General features: G+C 57.6%; 1 protein-coding gene across 1 annotated transcript in view; it reads right to left on the reverse strand.

Moving 5' to 3' along the window:
• Positions 1 to 13,348, reverse strand: part of Eefsec (eukaryotic elongation factor, selenocysteine-tRNA specific) — a 183,511-nt gene that overhangs the window by 85,048 nt on the left and 85,115 nt on the right. Inside the window, exon 4 of the mRNA XM_047535044.1 lies at positions 12,856 to 13,020. Coding sequence (XP_047391000.1) covers positions 12,856 to 13,020 — 165 coding nt within the window. The remainder of the gene's footprint in view (positions 1 to 12,855; positions 13,021 to 13,348) is intronic.

Genomic DNA, 13,348 nt, shown 5'->3' on the forward strand with positions numbered 1-13,348 from the left:
CCGCCCGCCGTATGGTTTGCATTAGCGGCGCTGTGCTTGGCCACGGTCCCTCTGGCGGCCCGCCTGCCTTCCCTCCCTGCCCCTCCACTCTCCGCCCCACTCAAAAGAAAATACCAGGATCCACATATAAAACCAGCACCCCTCCTGTCCCCTGCCCTGTCTTAGCTCTTAAACTCCTGACCTTCCGCCCAGTCACCCTGCTTGGGTTTTTCCTCCTCAGCAGCAGCAGCAGCAGCAGCAGCGCAGTGGAAGCCTGGGGACAGGACCTGCCCTCCCTGTTACCAGCTGCTTCTCCCGAGTGTCCCAGAAGCACCCTCCCCTCCCTCCGAAAATGCCGGAGCCAGGGCCACTGAGACCCTTGGCGTTTTAGAGCCAGTAGGGCTCCTAAGTCAATCAGGGACTCGCACGGTGGAGGCACCGCTGTGACCTGCTCGTGGTGAATGTTCACCTCTTTTCCAGACGGAGGTCCCAGATGTGAAGGTGGCTCCGCCAAGAGCTCACAAGCCTGCTTCACCCCAAACTTCTCTGTCAACTTGCTTTCTAGAATGTGCCAACTTTCCAGAACTTTCTAGAACTTTCCAGAACTTTCTAGAACTTGCAAGTCACCTCTGATGTACTGAAACCCTAGCCAGGCTCCCAGCGGTCTGCTGACGCTCAGCTGCAGATCACTCCACGGGGGCTCCATCACCAGGCTGAGAGATCCGGGGGCGTCTGTGACATGCCTCCCCACTGACCGGCCTAGCCCACCACGCCTGCCAATTCCACCTCCTAAAGGTCGCGGCCTGCTGGACTGCCCCCGCCTGGTCACCACAGCATCCTCCCCACTAGTCCTCACAACAGGATGGCGCCCCTCAAACCCATCCTCCATACCGTCTCCCATTCCAATACACAAATACCTACAGGGGTGTCTCCCCGCACACCTCTCCACACACACGTTAAGACCATCTGCAGGGTTAGGACAGACAGAACTAACCGGCCCACAGGCCTGTGTGGTCTGGGCCCACCATCCTCTCCTGTGCCTCCAACCCCATCTCTTCTCTCTGAGCTCCAGCCAAGTTCCCTTATGCCTGGTCTTCAAAAGTTACCTCCTACCACAGGACCTTTGCATTTGCTAGAACGTTTGTTTATTTGGTACTGGGGATTGAAACCAGGGGTGCTTAACCACTGAGCCACATCCCCAGGCCTTTTTCTATTTTATTTAGAGACAGGGAGGGCCTCGCTGAGTTGCTTAGGGCCTGAATGAGCTGCTAAGGCTGGCCTCCAACTTGCAATCCTCCTGCCTCAGCCTCCTGAGGTGCTGGGATGACAGGTGTGTGCGACCATGCCTGGCTAGAATGTTCTTTGACTTATACCTCAACCTATCGCCTAGAAGTCCTCTGTCTCCTCCGACTGGACGTGCCTGCTCTGACCTTGGGCGAGGTCAGGTCCCCTGCTCTCAGACCTCTCCGCCTGTCCCTGGAAGGCCCTCCCTTGGGCAACCACAGGGAAGGGCACGTCAGGCAGGGTCAACATTTGTCTTTATTTTCACACCCACTCTGATGTCCTCACACTGTCCTCAACAGCAAGCCAGGGAGGGGGCTGTATGGCCTGGCGGGCAGGGGACTGCAGCTACGTCCTTATTGACAGCCCAGGGACCCTCAAAAGCTGGGTCTGGACCTGAATTGCCCTTGCCCGGAATCAGTTCATTTAAATACTTTGGAAAAGAAAAAAAAAGCTGAAAAGTCTGAATGGCTGGAATTTGTTTTGAAACAAGAACATGTTACACTGAAGCATTTCAGCAGAACTTCAAACAAAAGCAGGCGAGTGTCTTTATTTGAGTAAGGCTTCTCGCTTGCCCTTCCTGCCATGATTACAAGTCAAAGCCTGTGAACAATTAAATCAGTGTTTATGGTATTTTTATTATTGTTTTATTTCCTAAAAGAAGGAATTATAAATATTCAGTTTAAGTGGTGCGTTGGCTTTATCCACACCCAGGGAACTCTCGACTTTCCTTTAAGGAGAAAAACAAAAACGAAGGTCACAGCAAAGACCCCAAATGAAGCCAAGGCAGGAGGAGCTGGCTCAGGCTGCTGGGGTGGTCAGGTCAGAGGGCAGGAGGGGGTGCAAGTGGGGACAGGGCAGGGGAGGGACGCCCCTGCTCCCCTAAGGTGAGGAAGCAAGCAGTGCTGACGAGCACGTCCTGGACAATTCCTGGGGCACTTCCTGGATACTTAGATTACTTCCTGGACACTTCTTGGGGCACTTCCTGGATACTTTTTTGAGCACTTCGTGGATACTTTTTAGATTACTTCCTGAATATTTCTTGGGTACTTTCCTGGACACTTCCTCAATACTTTTTAAAGCACTTCCTGGATACTAAGATTACTTCCTGGACACTTCTTGGAGCACTTCCTGGATACTTTTCGGAGCACTTCCTGGATACTTTATGGATTACTTCCTGGATACTTCTTAGAGCACTTCCTGGATACTTTTTAGAGCACTTCATGGATACTTTTTAGATTACTTCCTGGATTCTTCTTGGAGTACTTCCTGGACACTTCCTGAATACTTTTTAGAGCACTTTGCAGATACTTTTTAGATTACTTCCTGGATTCTTCTTGGAGTACTTCCTGGACACTTCCTGAATACTTTTTAGAGCACTTTGTAGATACTTTTTAGATTACTTCCTGAATACTTCTTGGAGTACTTCCTGGACACTTCCTGAATACTTCTTAGAGCACTTCCTGGATACTTCTTAGAGCACTTCGTGGATACTTTTTAGATTACTTCCTGGATTCTTCTTGGAGTACTTCCTGGACACTTCCTCAATACTTTTTAGAGCACTTTGTAGATACTTTTTAGATTACTTCCTGGATACTTCTTGGAGTACTTTCTGGACACTTCCTGAAAGAAGCGCACAGAGCCACAGTCCAAAGCTAATCACTGGAGAAGTCCCGTTTTATTTTAAAAAATGCACACACTTACATAGGGCCGGGAAGAAGCTGATTGGTTGGGGCATGAAACTGGGTGAGAGTTGATTGGGGGAGCCTTGTTGCTGGGGGGCGGGGCGATGGCTGATTGGGTGAGCCTTGTTGCTAGGGGTCTGGGCGGGGTGTCAAGCACCAATTGGGTGCGAGTCCACACCGGCGGGAAGAAGTTATGAGGAGTAAAATCAGGAAGACAAGCTTGGCCAGCGCCATGTTGGCACCTAAAGGGGGGTGTGGTGACCTTATACTTCCTGGGTTCTTCTTAGAGCACTTCCTGGATACTTTTTAGATTACTTCCTGGACGCTTCCTGGAGCACTTCCTGGGTTCATCAACACAGCTGTTGACCTCACCTTGGCCTGTCTCCTGTCTGCTCTCTGCCCTCCCCTCTCCCTGTACCCAGCATGCTCCGGGCTCTGTCCCCAGCTTTCTGAATGGCTCGGTCCCTTCGCCTCGCAAGATTCCCAGTCTCACTCCCTTAGAGAGCCCTCCAGGCCTACAGAAACCCTCTGGTTCTCAATCATTTCACCACCAAAAAAAATAACACTCCTACTGTGAGAAGTCAATTTGGCAAGGACAAAATGGCGGCCTGCCTCTCTGGCCTGTCCCCCGAGGAGGCGCTCGGCGAGTGCTCAATGAACGTGCTGGACACTTCAGCAGAACCGTCACTCCTCCTGCTCTCCAGACCGCCCCACAGAGCAGGTGCTACCAGCATTTCCTCGTTTTGCAGATGCGGGAGCGCAGAAGGTTTAAGTGACCATGGCTGCACAGCAAGTGGTACATGGGGCCCCTGAGCCAGAACCCCAAGCGTTCCCCAAGCTGCCTAAGGGAAATCACCGCAGAGGATCTGCTTGTTGGGAACCTTCATGATCTGATGGACGAGCTGACTGTCGTGGAAATTAATTCCCTGGCTTCAGCTGACTGCAATTTGGGGACTGCTGAGGGCCCAAGTTATTGTTTTTTCTTCTTTTTTATGTGTTCTTCCTAGCTATCCATGACAGCAGGGTGCACTCTGACATGTCACACACAGGGAGTGTGACTCTCCATCCTTGTGGTGGGACAGGACGTGGAGTTTTCCTGGTTGTGTGTTCATATGTGAACAGGAAAGTTCTGTCCCCTTCATTCCACTGTCTTTCCCGTGCCCATCCCTTCCCTCCCGTTCAGTCCCCTTTGTCTCATCCAGTGAACTTCTGTTCTCCCCTCCCCCCACAGTGTGTGGTAGCACCAACAAGAACATTCAGATTTTGGTTTTTGGGTCTGGCTTACTTCAGTTAGCACGATGTTCTCCAGCTCCATCCATTTACTGGCAAATGCCATCATTTCATTCTTCTTTATGGCTGAGTAATATTCCAATTGGACCAAAGTATTTAATGACCTCATGGGGGTCTTGGGCAGTTTTTTGTTTGTTTTGGTTCCAGGGACTGAACCCAGGGGTGCTTAACCCCTGAGTCACATCCCCAGTCCTTTTCATATTTTATTTAGAGGCAGGGTCTCGTTCAGTTGCTCAGGGTCTCGCTAAGTGGCTGAGGCTGGCCTCTAACTTGCAATCCTCCAGCCTCAGCCTCCGAAGCCGCTGGGATGCACCACTGCACCCTGAGACCAGATGCTTTGGGTCTGCCGGAGCCCCACAGCACCCAGGCTTGCCCTGGCCACAGCCTAGCACCACCTGCCACCTGAGCATCTGCTGCCCCAAAGCCACTTCCCCTGGATCCTCCAACTCTGGCTGGGCCACCTCCTGACACAGGAAGTCACCACAGGAACCGGAGCTCCGAGGGCCTGCCAGTTCTCAGGTCGAGGCCAGCTCATATTTTCCAGACCCTTGATGACGTACAGGTGGTGATCCAAGGAAACAAGGCCACGGCTAACGGGAGGAAACAGCAGCCCGAGGGACACAGCCCACAGGTCGTGGTGAGGCTCCATCTGTCACCCTGCTCCTGGAGCTGCCCGGTCCAGGCGCCTGAGTCACCTTGAAGGCAGCCACGGCTGTGACAGCAACGGCCCAGAGGCCACCGTGGAGGACTCTGTGCCTGAAGTCAGTCCTTACGAGGTGGCCCGGCCTCCAGAGGGGCCCCTTGCCCGCAGTCGCACAGCCGGGCAGGCACACCTGGGGCCCAGAGCTGTGCTCCTGCAGGCGCAGCGCCCACGCTCTGGCGAGGTTACCTGGAGCCCGTCATTACCTCATCCTAGGAAATGGCGAGTGACGTTGATGGGTCCCCACAAGGACCTGCAGGGCGCTCCTGGGACTCTGGGAGGCTACCCTGGGCCAGAACCCACGCCAACCTGGTTCCCCCGACGCGTGACCCCCGTGGGGACAGCCAGAGGCCACTGCAGGCCCACCGCCACCTCCCTTGGCACCTTCGAGACTGCTCACGGCTGGCCACCAGCGGAGGGTACAGGATAAGGGAGACCAAGGCTTCAGGAGGGGACACCAGGGCAGCACGGCTGCGCCTACCTGGCGCCAGGGAAGGCGATGCCGTCATCCCGCCCTACGGCACAGAGAGGCTGAGGACCTGCGCGAGGTCACAGAGCCAGGATGGAGGTGCGGAACCGGCAGGAAACCATCCCAGGGTCGTGCGCTGACGACAGAGCCTGGACAGAGGCCGTTCCCGAGCTCACCGCCTCCTCGGAGATCAGCCTTCTGTCCCCACCTGTCCCCTGTCCTTGTGAGAGAGACCGCAGGACGTCACAGCGTGGCCGCAGACGTGGCTCACATCCTTGAGCCAAAAGAAAGGCAGATGGAGGCCCAGGTCGGGCAGAGTGCAGTGTCCCCGGTGCCGGCACGCGGGGCTCGGGCTGCCCCTCCTGGGCCGGGATGTGACCCACAGGGACCAAGTGAAAGGCCAGGTAAGGGCACAAGGGACGAGGTGCGGGTCGGGTGATGACGGGAGCCATGGCAGAGGGGCAGCCCCCACGCTCGCCCTGACCGCGGGCAGGGGACAAGGCCGAGGCGCTCTGGCCTTCGCTGAGCCCGTCCTCACGGCGAGGGGGCACTTTGCCACCGCGGCTCGGCCCACAAAGGGCAGAGAGCCTGACCCGAAGGGCTCGAGGGTCGGGGGTCGGCAGAACCCGGGCTGGCAACTCGCCCGAAGGCCAGGCAGCGCCTCCCGTCCCTGCAGCGCGCAGCGTCCAGGAGGGCCCGTCTCGGGTCTGAAGGGCAGAAAACGGAAAGGCAGAGCGGAGAGGACCCGCCGTGGAGCCGCCGGGGACAGAGGGCCCGGGAGCAAGGCTGGCACGCAGCAGGCAGACCGCCCGGGTCTCCTCCGCCGCCTGGCCGCCTCCGCCGCGTCCACTCCCGCGGAGCCAGCGAGGATGGGAGCCCAGCATCTGGCGCGCACAGGCAGCGAGAGCCAGTGTCCCACGGGCTCCCTGGCAGAGACCAGGGGCCCCAAAAACACAAAACCCACCGCCAACCCGTGCTCCCTGCTGCATCTTCTGAAGCCAGAAGAGTTAAAGGGAAAGGTCAGGCCAGACGCTCCAGAACGCAGGCGCCCGAGGGCAGACGCGGCCTTCAAGCAACCCTGACCATTCCCACCAACCCCTTCGGTCCTCCTGACTCCCTTCTGCTGCTCCACTCGCGTATGGAGGGACTGACCCCAGGGGTGCCTGACCCCTGAGCTGCACCCCCAGCCCTTTTTAGATTTGATTTAGAGACAGGGCCTCACTAGGCTGCTGAGGCTGGCCTCCACCTTTCCATCCTCCTGCCTCAGACTCCCGAGCTGCTGGGATTGGCTTCAGCAGATATTTTCTGGGATCTGCCCTGGGCCAAGCCCTAGAATAGGTACTGAGGATATAAAGATGGATGGCCAGAGACAAAGGCACAGCCACGGAGCCGAGTGACACCCAGAGCACTCACAGGTGCCGTGAGTACCTATCCAAGATGGGGGGAGATGAGCTCAGTGCAGGAGATGCAAGGGGCCTGCAAGGGCAGGGGACATGCTCCAGGTAGGGACACGGCATGCAAAGGCCCCAAGGTAAGAAAGGCTGGCGGGCGGGACTCTGGGAAGGGAAGCAGGCAGGGTCCTGGAGGTGGGGGAAGGGCAGGTCTGAAGAGTCTCCGCCGCAAGCTTGTTTGGGCAAGAAAATGGATTCTTTCCAGATGTCACAGCCTCATGTCACCTTTGTGATTAGCTTCCCTGGGGAGAGGCAAAGGTGAAAGTCACGATCCCTGGTAGTATTTAAGGTATCCGCGTTTCTTTGTGGTGTTCTGTTTTGTTTTGTTTTTTGGTAGTGAGGATCAGAGCCAGGGTGCTTCACCCCTGAGCCACATCCCCAGCCCTTTTTCTTTTTTATTTTGTGACAGCGTCTTGCTGAGTTGCTTAGGGCCTCACTAAGTGGCTGAGGCTGGCCTCCAACTTGCGATCCTCCTGCCTCAGCCTCCCGAGCCGCTGGGATGACAGGTGTGCTCTGCCACACCTGGCTCTAATGTTTTTCAATAAAAAATTAAATCTGAAGCCAGGTGTGGTGGCACATGCATGTCATTCCAGCAACTCAGGAGGCTAAAGCAGGAGGATCACAAGGTGGAGGCCAGCCTCAGCCACTGAGGCCCTGAGCAACTCAGCGAGACCCTGTCTCTAAATAAAATATAAAAAGGGCTGGGGATGTGGCTCAGTGGTGAAGCACCCTTGGGTTCAATCCCTGAAAGCCCCCCAAATTAAATCTAAATCTGGATCACACTTAGAGGAATGAATACACTACCAAATTCTGCACTTTGCTCTAAATTTTTCATGAACTAAACTGGTATCTAAACATACATCACTAATGTCTATCATCATTATTAGAATAGTGAACTGACTTCCCAACAAGGAGCTGGAAAGATTTTTCTTTCCAATAAGTCACTCGGTAGCCCTGAAAAGAACCGTTACCTCACAAACAAGAAAGTGTCCTACCACTTACTATTTCCAGTACCCACAACAAATATGCCACATGAAAATACTATTGAATGGTCACAGTAAAGATGATGTATCATCCGCAGTTGTCCCATGGGTCTTAGGGTCAAGAGCTCTGTGGTCCTTAAGCACAGACTGCACCCCTCTGTCCCGAATCCCAAACAGAGCCACGCGCACATGAACGCGTTCTAAATTTGTGCCGCATTAGGGAAGCACAGAGAGGCTGAGTGAGTTGCCTGTGGCCACCGCAGCTCAGGTCCCCAGCCCCGCTCCTGCCCTGTGTGCTCTGGTTTCGACAGTTTCTCATGTCAGAACCCGAGCGCCATCACAGCCAGGACCATCACCAGCCCGAAATCCCAAGACGGAACCTTAGCAGGGGGATCTCCCAGGTCGAGGAGGGAAAGACCCAGAAGGCTGTGGAGGGCTGGGGTCTGCGTGGGGCTCTGCTTTTCCCTCCCTCACTCCCTGCTCCCCAACACGTCCTGCTCAACTAATCAGCCCCAGCTGGGAGTGGACGTGGGCAGCAGAGAGAGGGGCCGGGGCAGCAGCCTCCGCAGGCCGGGAGGAAGGCGGCTGTTTATTTGGACTGGCCGCGCCCCGCCCCCGGGGGAGTTCAGGCGGTCACCAGCGTCTGAGGCTATTAGTGAAACGTGACGGGGATGCCCGGTGCTGGGGAAGAGGGCCGAGGCCCGCGATGTCCTCGAGTCGACAGGCGCTGGCCAGTCCCACCCGTGGAGGACGGCGGGGCTGAGAGGGGTCGGGCGTCCAGCGTGGGTGCTTCACACACACGGAGCCACGGAGGCCTCGGCGGGCACAGCGGTGCCCAGCTGCCTGGGGGCCTCAGGCCCTGCCCAGAAAGCCAGAGAGCCACCAGCCTGGGACCGGCAGGGCCAAGGGCTCTGGGGACATGGGCTCAGGGACGGAGCCTGGGCTTTGGAGCTGGACAGAGGCCCCAGGTCCTGCTCCGCTGCTCACCGAGCCTGGGCGTGAGGGACGAGGAGGACCGAGCAGCACTGGGGGTCCCAGCTCCAGCTGCGTCAGGAAAGGCCCTCGCGTCCCCAGGGCCACCGTGCTGGAGAGCTGGGGACGCAACTGCTCAGGAGAACGCCAGGCTCCATGCAGCCGGGGGACCTGCCCGGGATCATGGAGGACTTGAGGCCCTTCCTGACCTGCGTCCTCCCCACCCAGGCTCTGTGTGGTGTCCCAGGAGGGTGGCCACAGGTGACTTCTCGCCTGCGCCTGGAGGCGGCGGCTCACTCTCCGGTTCTGGAGGCGGAAGGTCCAACCATACTTGTCGGCAGGGCTGGTCCCCGGGAGGCTGAGGGAGCCGGGGACACGGGCCTCCCACTGCAGAGCTGGCGTCACTTCTCTGTCCCTCACAAGGTCACTTGTCTCTGGACTCAGAGTCCACCTGTCTCAGTCGGCTTTTTGCTGCTGTGACTACGAGATCTCATCAGAACGACCGTAGAGGAGGAGGAGTGGATTTGGGGCTCAGGGTGGCAGAGGGCTCAGTCCACAGACGGCCGGCTCCGTTCCTCGGGCCTGAGGGGAGGCTGAACCTCATGGAGGAAGAGTGTGGTGCAGGGAAGCAGCTCCCCTGGGGACCAGGAGGCAGAGAGACTCCACTCCCAGATGCACACGTGTCCCCACAGCCAGGCCCCAGTGCCACCTCCTCACCACACCACCTGCCTCCAGGTGCCCCCAGCGGATCCCCCAGGGAGCCAGGCACTGACCGGGTTGAGGCTCTCAGGACCCGATCGAGTCCCCTCTGAACCTTCCTGCAGTGTCTCCACGGGGGCTTCTGGGGACACCCACACCCACACCAGAACAGCCCCAATCCAGGATGATCTCATCTCCAAAAAGGTCTGAGGCTCTGAGTGGACATTTTTGGGGGCTACAATCTGACCCACTACAGCTCATCCTCTGGTGCCCAAAACTTCGCATCCATCCCACATGCTGAATATCCACCCCCACACCCCAAGGTCTCACCCCATTAAATCGTGAACCCTGAAGTCCAAGATCTCATTTACATATCATCAGGTCAAAAAAGTCCCTATCTCACCATGTCACCGTCTCAGCAGACACAGGCGACACCCTGGGCAGGACCCAGCCTGTGACAACACACCTCTGCACTGTGGCCCTGGGAAAGGAGTCATCCGCTGCCAACCACGGCAAGGCCGGCGGAGGACAGATACTCATTCCTAAAGGGAGAAGCGGAAGGGACGGGGCCACTGGTCCCAGGCACGTCTGGAACCCAGCAGGGCAAATGCAATCAGGTCTCCACCCCTGAGAATGACCCTCTGTGGCCTGGTCCTCCTCCCTCTGGGCTGGCTTCTGTGTCCAGGGCTCTATAGTCGTCTCTCCCCTCCCCTCCCCTCCCCCTTTTGTTCTGGAGCGATGTGTTTGTAGCTTAGTTCCATCAGCCCATTTCCTGCCCAGAGAATCCCAGAAGTCCGACAGCTTCCTTCCTTTTCTTTTTGCCAGGTTTCTGCCCCTTTCTGTCCAGTGTTCTGGCTGGTCCAGGTCTCAGAAATCTAGGGGACCTGTCACAGACGTCAAGGGAGTGCAGGCCCTTGAGCCAGAGGGCTCTCCACCAGGCCTTTCCAGGGGAGTCCACCTCCGCAGATGCCTCGTCCCTTCCACAGAGGCTGCGCCCGTGGCCCGGCCACTCCAGAGCAGGCTTTCCCCTCACAGCCCCCCGCAGCACCCCGGCAGCCCAACGGGCCAGTTCTTTCTTGTTAACATTTCTTTCTTTGATTCTTTCATTTCCCTCACATTTTATTAGAAGCCACAAAAGAAACAGGGCTGAGTCTCCCAGACTGTGCTTAGAAACCTCCTCAAACACCCAAATCAGCTGATAGGGTGTGGGTGTGGGTGTCCCCAGAAGCCCCCGTGGAGACGGTGCAGGAAGGTTCAGAGGGGACACGATCGGGTCCTGAGAGCCTCAACCCGGTCAGTGCCTGGCTCCCTGGGGGATCCGCTGGGGGCATTGGAGGCAGGTGGTGTGGTGAGGAGGTGGCACTGGGGCCTGGCTCTGGGGACACGTGTGCATCTGGGAGTGGAGTCTCTCTGCCTCCTGGTCCCCAGGGGAGCTGCTTCCCTGCACCACACTCTTCCTCCATGATGTTCAGCCTCCCCTCAGGCCCGAGGAACGGAGCCGGCCGTCTGTGGACTGAGCCCTCTGCCACCCTGAGCCCCAAATCAGCTTCTCCTCCTCTACGGCTGTGCTGGTGGGTCTTTAAGTCACAGCAGTGAAAAACCTGAAACAACAAGTGTGAGCAGTTCTGCTTTCCTTACCTCATTATTAGAGAATAGAGAGCAGGGACCCCGAGAGGACTGGACAGCAGGCTGGAGAGAAAGGGCCGCACACGACCAGGAGAACTCGGTCCATATCTACCAAGCAACCGGCGAGTCTCCACAGACCACCGATCACCTCCTGGGATGCCGAGAGGCAAGAGCTCCCTTTAGAAGGACAAGCGGAGGCCAGAGACCTCAAGGCCCTGTGAGCTGCCCGCGGCGGCCACGCTGACTCTCTCCTCCTCCACGCCTGGTTGCGAGCATCCGAGCCACTGATCTTGCTATGCAAACCCTCTTCCTTCCTCCAGAGCCTCGGGCACCCCCACTCCCAAGTCGACCCGCTCTCCTGACGCCTCCTTCCCACTCCTAGCGGAAGCCATGCTGCGCCAGGGTGGCCCCTCGAGTTCTGTCTTGGGGAACACGAGCTGTTGGGAAAAGCAGCGTGGCCTCGTTTTCTTTCCAGCTAAGAACGAGCGCGGGTCACAAGCGTGGTCTTATTTTTGTTAACTATGCGCTGAGTTTATTTTCACAAGTTTATGCCTTATTATCTAAGATTTGCACCTTCAGCCCTGGCTTGAAATGGATCTGGGTGACGTGGTCTGCAGAGGATCTACGACCGTGGACACAGAGGGGCCGCTGCCCTGCGACCGGAGGTCCAAACCCTTGGGAAGGGTCAGGCCTCGTCCTCTGGTTCTACTGCCACATCCACGGAGTCCTGGGGCCTCGCCAGAGCCGCGATGGGGGACCCTCACCCTGAAGGAGAAGACGTCGGCCTCAACACCATCAAACGGGACTGGGGTGGCGCCTGAGGTCCCTTCCCTCTGTCCACTGCCCTAGGCCAGAGAGGCACGCCCAGCCCTTCCCGCTCCTCGCCCAGTGACACCGGCCATTCTGTGTCACCTTGGCTGGACCAGGTGCCAGATAAATTCTCAAGCAGTATTCTGGAAGTTTCCATGAGGGTATTTTGCATTAAAATGAGACACTGAAATCAGACAGCTTGGATCAAAGCAGGGTACCCGACTCACTCCCACAGAGAAGGCGATTCTGCCAGCAGGGGCTTCAAGCGCCCGCCCCGCTGGCTTGCCCAGCAGATTTTGGACTTAGCAGGCTCCATGATGAGGCGAGCCAGTTCCCTCGAGTATGCTTCCCTCTATACACGAGATACAGGCGCATCAGTCAGGGCTCCCCAGAATCTCAAGAATCCCACGTAGAACAGCGGCACGGGCCTGTCACCTCAGGGGCTCCAGAGGCTGAGGCAGGAGGACGGAAGTCTGAGGCCGGCCTCACCACCTTGGCACGGCCCTAAGCAACTTAGCGAGACCCTTTCTCAAAATAAAAAATAAAAAGGGCTGGGATGTGGCTCAGGGGTTGAGTGTCCACCTGGCCGGTTCGAGGCCCTGGGTTCGATCCCCAGTACTGAGAAAAACAAACAAGCAAGCAGAGACCACCTACGGGGACCCCCCTGTGAGACGTCACCAGCCTCTGATACACACTCTGGCACCCGAACAGAGCACAGTCGTTCTAGAATCCCAGGCAGGCAAACGGGAGAGGTCAGGAGAGGACGGAGCCGAGCAGGCAGCCCGGAGGAACCTGGGCCAGACCCAGTGTGTTCAGGGGCTGCAGAGGCGCGGGGGGGGGGGGGGGGGGGGGGGCGTCCGTCACCTGCTGCACCAAAGGGAAGCGCGAAGGAAGGACCATTCTGACTGACCTTGAGGGCAGGGATCTCCACGCTGTCACCGAGGCTGATGGAGCCCGAGAGGATGGTCCCCGTCATCACGGTGCCCTGGCCTTTGATGGAGAAGCAGTGGTCCACAGACATGAGGAACGGGCCCGAGGGGTCCCTCTCCGGGATGGAGATCTGGGACTTCAGGAGCTGGAAAAGAGACGCTGCTGCCACGGGCTGTCGGGCGAGGGGCAAAGGGCACAGGGCAAGGCTGGGGAGGGCACCGGGTGTGGCTGACAAGTGTCCACCAAGGCCGGGCCCTGCGAGCTGCCCAGATCGGAGCCGAGCCTCAGACTGCAGGCCGGGCACCTGCTGCGCCCTCGGCGGCTTCCCATCAGCAGGGAGGAAGGGACACTGGAGAAGCCTGCCCCTGCTCTCCTGATGGACACTGGCTCTCCAGCAGCAGGTGCTGAAGGAGGCCTGGAGGAGCCGGGATCCCCACCCTCTAACCTAGGGACCATGCTCGCCTCATCTCTTC

This window comes from Sciurus carolinensis, chromosome 19 (genome assembly GCF_902686445.1).
Source record: "Sciurus carolinensis chromosome 19, mSciCar1.2, whole genome shotgun sequence".
Classification (NCBI taxonomy): Eukaryota; Metazoa; Chordata; class Mammalia; order Rodentia; family Sciuridae; genus Sciurus; species Sciurus carolinensis.